The sequence below is a fragment of the Rhincodon typus genome, chromosome 9 (genome assembly GCF_021869965.1).
Source record: "Rhincodon typus isolate 14 chromosome 9, sRhiTyp1.1, whole genome shotgun sequence".
NCBI lineage: Eukaryota > Metazoa > Chordata > Chondrichthyes > Orectolobiformes > Rhincodontidae > Rhincodon > Rhincodon typus.
In genome coordinates, this window is record NC_063340.1 from 79,658,010 (window position 1) to 79,669,918 (window position 11,909).

Genomic DNA, 11,909 nt, shown 5'->3' on the forward strand with positions numbered 1-11,909 from the left:
CTGCTCAAACCATGAATAGAATCATTTGTGGAAATTTAGAAGTGATAAGTTCTATTTTCTAAGATCATTTTCAGGTCTTGGCCTTTGAACCTCTTATTTACACTATCCCCACTGATTGCTTTGTAATTATCTAGACTAACTCAAATTTACAGGCCCATAAAGGTTAGGGTAATCTCATGCTCATATTATTGGACTAGCAACGTAAAGATTGGGAATTCATATCTTACCATAGCAAATTATAAGACTGAATTTAAAAATCTGGTAATGTCCTGATTTCTGGAAATATTATCACAATAACTATTGTGAAAATTCAATTGGTTCACATGGTCTTTTAGAAGAGGGATCCTGCTACTTCCACCTGCTAGCCTACAGTCCTATCAGTTTTTGGAACAATTATTTCTGAAGAAATCATTGTGTAATAGGTGGCATGGTGGCTCAGTGGTTAGCACTGCTACCTCACAGTACCAGGGACCCAGGTTTGATTCCAGCCTTGGTTATGTGGAGTTTGCATGTTCCCCATGTGTGTGCACGGGTTTCCACCGGGTGCTCTGGTTTCCTCCCACAGTCCAAATTTGTGCAGGTTAGGTGGATTGGCCATGTTAAATTGCCCATAGTGTCCAGGGATGTGCACGCTAGGTGAATTAGCCATGGTAGGTTTGGGTTTATGGGATAAGTTGGAGGGCTAGGTCTGGGTCTGTTCTTTGGAGGATTGGTGCAGACTTGATGAGCTGAATGGCTTCTTTTTGCACTCTAGTGATTCTATGAATACAGGTTGCTGCTTTGATTAGCACCTCTTTTAAATACAAAGCAATATGACCATATATTTAGCCTCTTTCCTGTATTATAGCCCATTCAGTTGTCTTTGTTAATTTCCAGTGGTGAGTTTCATATTGCTCATTTGCCTTATAATTCTCTCCACAACAAAATAAACCAAAGAAATGATACCAGGCGGTATGGTTGCCCTTGACTTATAATTGCAAACAAAATGGCTTTTTAAAATACTCTGGGCCAGTAAATTGAGCCTTCATTCTTTTCACTTTGTCCGATGAAAGTTGGGCTTGGCAATAGCATTCCCCTGATTTCTCTTGCAGGAAAGTAAAAGGGCACAGCATTGCATCCTGGCACCAGCAGCTGAGAATAGCAACCGGGTAGGTCAGATTACTGTATGATAGGCAAAGGCCTTGAGGTAGGAGGAGAATGGAACTATGACTTCACTGATTAGGGTTTATGGATATGACAATGTGATGGTGGGGTGTGTGGTTTACGGAACAATATAAATTAAATTCTGAACATTGTCTTATACATTGGTTTTGTTCAATTAGATTGTTTTTGTTATTTGTTCATTTAAGTTATACTATTGTGCTTCTGGGATTTAAATAAAAACAGATTGAAACTTGTTAACAATTTCAAAATGCTTATATTTAGGCCTCAGAAACTATTAGGAAAGTGTTATAATCATATAAGTGTATTTAAAGTCATCATAACACCCTTATTCAGAAATACCTGAACTTTTTTTAATCTAGCTAATGTCCTGCATTAAAACTTTCCACAAGATGTCCTCCACAGTGTTTGACTTATGAAAATAACTGTTTGTTACATCAAGAAACAAATAAACTTAGGTTTATTTAGTATCTGTAGACCACAGACGTGTAAGCAACTGCTGATCACTAAAACCAGGGATTTTGTGCACAGATAAGTTTGGCACAGATGGAAAGACAGCACAGTTGGCACAAATGGCACAGCTGGCATCAATGGCACTGATGCACAGCTAGTACCTTTGGCACAATTGACAGTGTCAGTGTAGTTGGCACAGCATGAACAGCTGGCACAGAAGTATTACAGCTGGCAGTATTGGCATAGTACAGTCTTTCTCCCCCCATCAATTCTTATACAACTTTGGTAAGGTTTGACTTCATATTGTTAGTACTTTGTGTTAAATAAACATGTCTGTTAAGTTTCATGCTTCCTAATTCTGGTATTTTTAAAGGATCTTTATTGTCCTTTATCTACAATCTCAAAAGCAATAAACGTAAAGTCCCATATTGCCTAGAATGTTAGTGTCCTGCAATTTTCATACATTTTTCCACCTTAGTGGAATTGGATATTTCCAATTTTCACATTTAGTGCAGATTGTGATGATTTATTCATTTTCAACATGTATACATATTCAAATGAAAATGACAGATAGCTTGCTAATTCCATCGATCAATTGCTTCCCAAAAGCCCCCCATTCCTTCATCTAAAAATTTAAATGTGATAACATCATACGAAATTTGTGTTAACCAGCTTGGAGGATGGGAGGCTTCAATTAGCAGCATCAGATGAGAACAGAAAAAAATAGACTCTTGCATGCCAAACTCATGTTGCATAAATAAATGCCATTGAAAATTTTCATTGCCCTGAAATTAACTCTTAATTATTAAAGCAAATAGCAAGTGCAGGTTGGTCTGGTACACAAGCAGTCTAAAAATTGACTCTGGGTCACAAGTTAAAGACTGAGGTCTGTCTGTCCTACTGCAGATTTGCCTCAGTTGGGTGAGTTTTGTTAATTCTCAGCTGGATTCATCCAACAGATTACTATTCTGAGAGGGGAACACAAAAGCTGGTTAGCAGGCCTACTGCTTAAACTGTGCTATTTGTTATCAATCCTGAATGTCATTGACAGCGGCCCTGGTTAAATCTGCAGCCAGGAAATTGAATTTAGTCGCCTTAATTGCATGAATTTCGCCATTATATTTGAGCTACAGAAATACTGCACACGGAGGGTGGTTATTTTAGGAGAGGGCAACTGGTGTCACCAAGACATAATTGTGCCTCCAGAACACCAGTAACAGTAATCTCAGGACAAATTCTAAAGCATAGTCACGTTTAAAACCTGGGCAGTTTTGGAGTTCCAGTTGAAGGAGGCATATGCCGTCGACGAGGGTTGAAAATTTAGAGAAATATTTGAAGAAATGTAATTTTTCGAAAGACAGGGTACATAAACTGCAAGCTTCCAGTATTGGATTGACCGACTTACATCTGTAAATATATGACCCTATATTTTGAGTTACGTTCTCCCTTTTATGTTAAAATATGAAATACTTCATATGAAATATTTCAACATATTCTGAAATCTTACCTCTGCAGGTCTACTTATAGTTTGCACATGATCATACGCAAACTTTTAAAGTTTTGACCTTTTCGTACTGAAAAGTTTTTTTTCAATTACGCTTCCGCTTTCACAGAACCTTGCCTTCAGAGCTTTTGCAACTCTTACTGGCTTTACAGATCGGTCTGGCGATTGCGCATCGGGAAGGTGATCACAACTTGATACTCTTCACCCGATGCCACGAGGACTACAACTCCCGAGATTCATTCCAGCCTCCTCCCCGCCCACCCTGCCACCACCTTCTCGCCAACGTCCGAAGACGCGCAAATTCCCCCTTTTGCTGGCTCACGGTTACTCCGGAGCAAACCCTGGGCTGAAAGCGGAAACCCCGCCTACTTTCCGACCCGATTGGCTGGCGGGATCCTGGACTTTCTGGGGTTTTTTTTTCGGAAGGTGGCCGGACCGATTCCCGGCGCTTTTTGTGGTCGGCGTAAGACTTCAATGAAGACATGATGTCAGCCACACTTCCTCTGTCAAGGTAGGTAATGAGTACGAAATAGCAACAGCTCTCTAACATCTGGGCGCACTTGTCCTCGGCGCCCTGTCTATCTATCTATGTATATGTCGATCTCTCTCATGAAGTCCTGAAAGTCATTGGCTCCTTCCTTCCAACACCCCCCACCTCTCCTTCAGCAATCCCTCCCACCATCTCCTCCTACTTTGTACTCGCTGTTCCCGCAGGCAGAAAAGTGCCCCCCTTCTCTTTTTTTTTAATATATTGTTGCTTCCTGTGAGTATCTCAGAGAATCAGATCCTCCTGGATTTCCTCATTTTAAACAACTCCGGCTTAGAGGAAGGGGAGGGGAGACACAGTGTTGCCAGAAGCGGCGCGGAGTTACAATGTTTCAAAAATGTTACTCTTCACTCCCCCCCCCCCCACCCGCCCCGTCCGCCTTCCCGAGTTGTTGCGCCGCGTTGTTGCTGGTAACCATTCACACGCTGGCGGTGGAACGCCAGCCCAGATCGTTCCATCGGACCAGAGGCGGCGGCGGCGGCGGTGGCGGTGGTGGCTGCAGCCTGTTGTTACTTTATTTTTTTTCTCCCCCACACTATGTGTGTGTGTGTGTGTGTGTGTGTGTGTGTGTGTGTGTTGTGGTTTGACTGCCGTCACCATGCATTGAGGATCTCTGCTGCTGTTCTTGCTGCAGCAACATTTAACAGGTCGCCCTGTAGCGTTTTTTTTTCTCTCTCTCACACACACACACACAGCGGCCGCAGTTTGTGTCATTTCAAGTGAAGTGAATATTTTTGGAAACATAAATAAAATAAAGGGAAGGGCGAGCAGAAAGGGGGCTGAGGGCTGGGTGGTGGGAGAGACACTGGTACTTTATTTGGAGGGGGGATTTTTTTCCTCCTTTTTTGTAGCAGATAATGTATTCAAACGTGAGATTGGTGGCAGCAGCAGCAAACACGACACGAGTAACATATGGCATTAAAAAGCAGCACAGCTGGAGGTAGCATTTCCATTTGAAGTGATGTCAGAGCAGCTGACAGTCTGGCATTGCTGGGTTTTTTTGTGTGATCTTGCTCCGTGTGCCGGTATCATTCCTCTTCAGTCTGCTTTTTTAAACTTGACAGACCGGAGTCACAAAGATTTAGCGCACCCTTGAAGGTGTTCTTTTAGAGGGATTGGTCACGAGAAGTTGGTCTGTTTTTATTCCTGTTGCAGGTATGGGGGGATTCTACCCCTTTTTTTTGCAAACCCTGCTAGGAATTTTGTATGATACTATATGTGCTTTTTAATTCAGAGTTGACAGATCATTGTTCTGAGTGCAAGCTAATTTTTTTCTTAGAGTTGTGGTAATAGTGACTAATTTGGGATTCGCAGATTGCGACGCGTGGAATTGCCCAGACAGCTGTAATCGCACTCCATTCTTTAATCTCTTTATCTGGGCAGCAGCTGCCATATGGCCATAGTCATCTGTATCAGATGTTTATAAGCTTCGTTTTCGTCCTGTCTCTGTCCTTTTAGGCATCTAATTTGATCAACAGTACCTTACTGACTATCATGTAATCTTTATTTTTAGCCATTTTAAGGATTAGAGATGGGGACACAGGGCACTTAATGTGATTGAGTTTGAGTTTTGTGGCAGTTTACGTGCTTTTTTTTTCTCCCTCTTGTACGCGCTAATAGAGCGACAACAAAATAATTTCTTGTTAAAATATGTTTTCTATTGTGTAACTTTTATCTGTAGCATGCAGGATGCTTTAGGGTTTTACTACTCCTGTTTTATCTATTTCTATAAATGTTAACAAACTTTGTCTGCTACAGGTTATGAAGACAGTATGGAGTTTCCAGACCACAGTAGACATTTGCTCCAGTGTCTGAGTGAGCAAAGGCATCAAGGTTTCCTTTGTGATTGCACTGTCTTGGTTGGAGATGCCCAGTTTCGAGCCCATCGTGCTGTGCTTGCTTCGTGCAGCATGTACTTCCACCTCTTTTACAAGGACCAGCTGGACAAAAGGGACATTGTTCATCTGAACAGCGACATTGTTACAGCCCCAGCTTTCGCTCTCCTCCTTGAATTCATGTATGAAGGGAAACTCCAGTTCAAAGATTTGCCTATTGAGGACGTACTTGCAGCTGCGAGTTACCTTCACATGTATGACATAGTGAAAGTCTGCAAAAAAAAGCTGAAAGAAAAATCAACTACAGAAGCGGACAGCACCAAGAAAGAAGAAGATGCTTCAAGCTGTTCTGATAAAGGGGAAATTTCTTCAGTGAGCAGTGCACATATAGTGGGGGAACTGGCAAGCGAGGAAGATGAAACTGAAGAGGAAAAATCAAGTGCTGTGTTGAGCAAAAGGGACATAGTTATTGAATCTGGGAACATGTGGATGAGATTGCCCTCTGACTCAGCAGGCATCACTCAGCCTGGCGTTGAGGTTGAGGCACATGCAGTAACAGCTGGAAAAACAGTGTCCAGTCCCTGCAGCTCAACAGGCCCTTTGTCCCAAAGGTCTGCCAACTCCATTAAGGATTCAGCAGATGTTGACTGTGTGCTGGATTTGTCTGTCAAGTCTGGACTGTCAGGGGGAGAAAATGTCAGCCACCCTTATGTCTCTCCACATGGGGACGGTTCCAGAAATAACTTGGTGCAGGTTAAAGTAGAAAAAGAAGTGTTTTCCGATGAGGAAGGCAGCAGCACTAATGATTTTGATATGGAACAAAGTAGCACGGTGAAAGACAGTGCAGGCACTATGAATAGGCTTTGTTACGATTCACTCCATGTGTCCGCCAGAAGAGAAGCTTCTGTGTCAAGCGAGATGGACCGAGAGGATCGAGCCAGCGATGATGAGATGGTAACCCCAGAGAATGATGGAGCCCAGATGGATGCAGGCATGGACAGCAGCTTGCTCCCTTACTGTTCTAATATACTTGGCTCAGCCGGTCAAATCTTCATGTGTCCCCTCTGCAACAAAGTCTTTCCTAGCCCACACATTCTGCAGATCCATCTGAGCACGCACTTTCGAGAGCAGGATGGCCTCCGCAGCAAGCCTGCCACTGATGTAAATGTTCCCACCTGCTCACTGTGTGGGAAGACTTTCTCGTGCATGTACACCTTAAAACGACACGAGCGAACTCATTCAGGTGAAAAGCCATACACTTGCACTCAATGTGGGAAGAGTTTCCAGTATTCGCACAACCTGAGCCGTCACGCAGTTGTTCACACCCGGGAAAAGCCTCATGCATGCAAGTGGTGTGAGCGCAGGTTCACGCAGTCGGGTGATCTGTACAGACACATTCGAAAATTTCACTGTGAGCTGATAAACACACTCTCTGTTAAAACGGAATCACTTAACTTGCCTGCGATGCGTGACTGGACCATAGAAGAGAGCTCGCAAGAACTCTGGAAATAAAGTCTACCTGTCGAGCAGTCTGAAAAATCAAGTTTCTGGTAATCTCTTCTACAGCCTTTTGGGTACTGAATTCTCTCCATACAATAATAGCCGTAAATACTGTTTGTCAGAACACAATCTACAAAGTGAGATTGTGAATCATATTGCAACATAAGGTAAATAAGAATTAACTATTAAACTCAACACTTATTTAATAAATACTCTAATTTTCTTTTCAAATGCACTCCTGCAGTTGTTGAGTGCACTGCAAAGGATGCTGCTGTATAGTACGTGAAGTTTCATTGTTGAAATTTTTAACAATGAACCACTAATTCATTAAGGTTTTCATTGATATGTGTTAATATTTTAATGTTGCACAATTTCTGGATATTTAAAACATTTTTGTACAATGCTGTAAACAAGATAACTATGAATTTCTTTTCCATATGCCTAGGAATATGCATTTGCAGATGAATGGTTCTTTACTCTGTTTAATTTTAACCAGAAACTTGATGTAATTTAGATTCTAAATGTATGGGATTTTCAGGCAAATTAAAACTGTATGTTTGAAATGTGAATTATATTACTGTACATCCTACTGCATTGAATGGATTTAACAGACCTGATGAATTGCCCTTATGCTCTTAGTCAGGTCTTCTGAAAGTAAATATTGAGGCTATAGAACATGCATGAGTTTTATCAGATGTTTTTGGGGTTTTCCTTTTGCAATTCTATGAACTTGGCAAAGTGTGCAACTTAAGATTTTATTTAATTGGTGAAAGGAATATTATTTTCCTGGGATGCATTTTCTTTACTAAATGCGATAACACCGTGAAAAATGTCACTGGTGTTCCGCAGCAATTTAATTTTTTTTTTAAAAGTGCACTGCTATGCAGTCTCAACGTGTGAAGCATCTTTCCCAATTGCCTGTGTTCTCGTATATATTACAGAAAGTGGTACAGCACAAATTCCAGTTGAAGTTCCCTGCTTTTATGTGAACAGAATTGTTAATGGTTAATGGAAATCATTTGATTACTTGGCCATGAAGTTTTAGGGGAAAGGAATCGTGAACCCACCTTTGAAGAAGGGGTTCATTATATTGTGTAACCAAGCAGCTGAAGTTACTGCTTGGTATGTGTGTGGTTTTAATGAACAACACATATGGCAAGTGTTTTGCACAGTGTTTGTTTTCCTGTCTTGCACTCGCAATAAGGTCTATGGGAGTAGCACGGAAACGTGGCCGTTTTTCCCCCTTTTTTGTGGGTTTTATGTTTTATTTTTTACTTGACCGCCTTAACTACTGTAAACATAGCTTATTTTTGTGCATAAAGGCAATATGATTATTAATGGAAAACTAGATTGTGTATTGCTGAATTGTCTTTTTTTAAAAAATGGGTCAAATGAGTTTTCCTTTTGGCTCTTGACATTGTTTTAAAGCTGTGAAATGGCCTCTAAGATTCTGTAATTATGCTAGTTACTTGAAGAGTTTAAATGTCTGACTAAAGTATGTTGAACTGTAGATTTAAAAAAAAAATGTTTAGATAAGACAATCAGTGTCTTTAAAATGATCAGCTTCCTTGGTTTCCTACGTTAGTTTTCTTTGTCGTATTTTGTGAGTATGACTCTCAATTGCTTTTCCTTACAGATGACCTATACTAGATTTATTTTTGTCATTTTTCCTCAATTTCGCCCCCCTGCATTTTACCTTTTTTACCTGGATTTAGACTGATGTTAGCCTTGACAATCATAGTCTGTTTAATTTTCAGAACTGGGAGGGGAGGGAGGGGAGTAAATTATAATGCTGTTTAGTTTTGTACCTTGATGTGCCGTTGGTGGAATTTTTAAATTGTGTGCTAACTGCAATAAATTATGTAAATTGAAAATGCTGTTAGTTGTCTGTCTTTCTGCTGAATTTATACATACTTGGTACTTTGAAGAATCATTTCTGGGCATCTAAGCTTGTGATGATTTAAACTTCCAAATCCTTTTAACAAATTAAGCTTTCTTCCACTTTATTTGCATAAGTACACCTTCATTGAACTTTCTAATTTGTTAAAACACAACTTGTCAAAATTCAAAACAGAATTCGAAATCACTAAAAAGATTTAACGTTCATTCAGGTTAAATTATACCTCACATCAATCGTACTGCACAAGGTAGTTTTAACTGTAAAATTGCATCCAATGTAATGATCCTTTTTCCTTTTTAAATTTCATTTTTTCTTAAATTTAACTAGGTATGAATAGTATTGCTTCTGTCAGATACTTCTATTCTGACGACGTTGATGGAACATTACGTTATTAAATTTTTTTGTTGTGAGGACAATTTTTTTAAAGCTACAAAGGGAGAGAAGTCCTGAAAGGGTTAATTGGTACATAACAAAAGCTGTTTGTGAATAGTTCTCACTTGCTGAAATACTGTAGGGATTACATTATCCTAGGCTGGAGGGGGATGAACCAGCACCTCTGGTTTATAATTTTGCTAGAAGAATCCCGGATAGACTTCTGATTGTCCAATGCCTCCGGCCCCCAAATCAGAGAGAATGGGGAAGAGTAAACAAAATAATTGAGTATTCACCTACCAGATTGCTAGTGGTGGTTCTTGTTAAGGGATGCATTAGTTTTTTGGTTTAACGAAAGGATGACGATGTGGAGATATTTAAAAAACATCTTTATCATTTTATATTATTCAATATAATCAAGATTGCTTTATATTCAAAGTAAAACTGTTTAAACATCTGTTCTATTCATGCATTTTGCCCTGAAACCATGGCACATTTTCTTTCCCTCCTCTGTAAATTTAGGTCAGTAATTTGTATCTGTTCTTTGTTGGGAAAAGAGGAAAAAAAAACAGGCCAAAAGGGCAGCTGGTTAAACATTTGGCTGTGCCGAAGGGTAGTGGGCACAACATGTTGGAGCTCTGCACTTGACCAGTTTGAATTTGTATCTGCAGTTCCAACACAAACTTTTCCTTTTTCCCTTAGTGTTTTTTTTAAATGAAAAATAGAGTTCACATGAAGCATGTCACTGGATTTTTTTTTTTTTTTTTGCTGCTTTCAACAACAAATTTTCTGCTTTCCTTGCCTAGTACATTAACAGACATGCAACAAAAATAAGCTACTGGAAAACATTATTCTTCAAGGAGAATCGAGTTGTAATTTGGAGCAATGTCGCATCCTGTTGCACTACAGTATTGAGAAGTAAACCGAAACCTTTTGAAATAAAATATGTGACATCACTAAACGATTACAAAGTCAATCCCATATACTTTTAAATGCTGTAAGTGTTCTAAATATTAGAAATCATTTTTTATGACAAAGCTTTGGAAGTTCTAGTCTCTTACTATTACCATATTTTAATTCATTATAAGATTCAGTAGCCACTGCATTGTAATTTGGCACTTGAAAAGAACTTTTCAATTTTGTTACGGTTGTATTGAAATCTGATATTTTCTGAATATACTCTTGTTTGCCAAAGAAATGATAACAGGAATTATTAAAAAGAAAATTGTATTTTGTTTTCATTTTCCTCCCCCGATTTTTCTACTAGGCACTTGTGATTTGGAACAATTAAAACTGTGCGGGGCATTATATAAATGCTGTACATTACTCTGAATTGCAGCTCCCCACAAGAATCCCAAATCATAAACATTAAACATTATGAATGGTGTGTTATTATGCAAAGACTTTTTGTATTTTCTTCATAGACAATAATACTAAATAAATTTGTATATATTACTAATTTGGGAAATGAAAGCAAAAGTATCCAGGCCAGTGCATCTTTGAGTTGCTGGGAAGTGTATTTAAAGTTTTGGGGTGGATCTCCTTTCCGGTATTGCAATCATTGTAGAACTGTCCCCAAGTACCTATCCTGGGAGGGACAGACACAAACTAAGGTCACTGCAAAAAATTTGTACAGTTTGTCATTATGAATATCTTTGAGCAAAGTTTCTTTGGGCGAGAGAATTTCTTACTCATCAATTTGAGTGGGAGTAATAATTCACAGAGTTCTGTATTAGAGATACACTCTTCCTTATAAGGTTTATTTATAGATAACTCTCCATTCAGTAAATGTGAGCAGTTTGGTATTTCACAAGTTGGATTTCACTGAAACCTTAGCAGTGATGCAGATTGGTCAAGAAATGAAAAATAAGGCATCGTAATAAGGAGAGGATGAAAGGATCAAATCTCTGCAGATGGGCTATTGGAAAGAAAAATTCAAATTAAATACGACAATTTTTTTTTCCAGACGGCTGCTAATTGAGCTAAAGAAACAGCTAAAATGTGAATTTGGTTTGGGGCATTCTTAGAGGTGGATGTTTCTCCCCTCTTCAGGATAGTGGAGTTGGTTTAATGTGGCAGGATATACAGTTCATGTAGAAGTAGCGGAAAACTTTCCGTGCTATTATGGAAGATAAATAGAAGAATTTACATTTCATGTCAGGATTTCTCTGAAAAGAAAGTGAAGACATAATGGCTCCAGTCTGCCAACGTTACAGCTACAGTAATTTTTAACCACTTCACAGTGTTAGAATGGTTGAGTTAAAATATTCTTCTATGCAAGACTGCTTTCCATCACCCTTCAACAATGGCTCAAAGGGTCACCTAACTGCAGAAATCCATAGCATTTATCTTTTGATTCTGTGATAAATATTAATATATAATCATTTTTCTTATAACTGCAGTATTTTCATCTTATCTTTTTAGCAGCTAATGTTTTATGTATTCTTGTTGTGAGTTCCTTTCCAATAAAGAAAAAAACATCTTGTCAAACATTAATTCATCATTCAGTACAATTGAGTGAATTATCTTTGTTTGCTAACCAATTTGAAGACACTTGCCCTAAAATTAAAATTGTTTTTTTTAAATGTCAGCTTTGCTATGAATAACGCAATTCTTTAATTTTCTACACTATTGAGT

The 11,909-nt window shown here is 39.0% G+C and overlaps 1 protein-coding gene across 2 annotated transcripts; it reads left to right on the plus strand.

Moving 5' to 3' along the window:
* The first annotated feature begins 3,510 nt into the window (after nucleotides 1–3,510).
* On the plus strand, nucleotides 3,511–8,874 carry zbtb18 (zinc finger and BTB domain containing 18). Of its 2 annotated transcripts, none has more exons than XM_020537306.2 (2): nucleotides 3,511–3,629; nucleotides 5,424–8,874. In XM_020537306.2, the coding sequence occupies exon 2, from the start codon at nucleotides 5,438–5,440 to the stop codon at nucleotides 7,010–7,012; it is 1,575 nt and encodes a 524-aa protein (XP_020392895.1). In that variant the 5' UTR covers nucleotides 3,511–3,629; nucleotides 5,424–5,437; the 3' UTR covers nucleotides 7,013–8,874. The 2 variants fall into 2 exon arrangements, with proteins under 2 accessions (XP_020392895.1, XP_048457207.1); XM_048601250.1 differs by lacking the exon at nucleotides 3,511–3,629 and adding an exon at nucleotides 3,823–3,881 and having other exon boundaries at nucleotides 5,424–8,722.
* The last annotated feature ends 3,035 nt before the right edge of the window (nucleotides 8,875–11,909 follow it).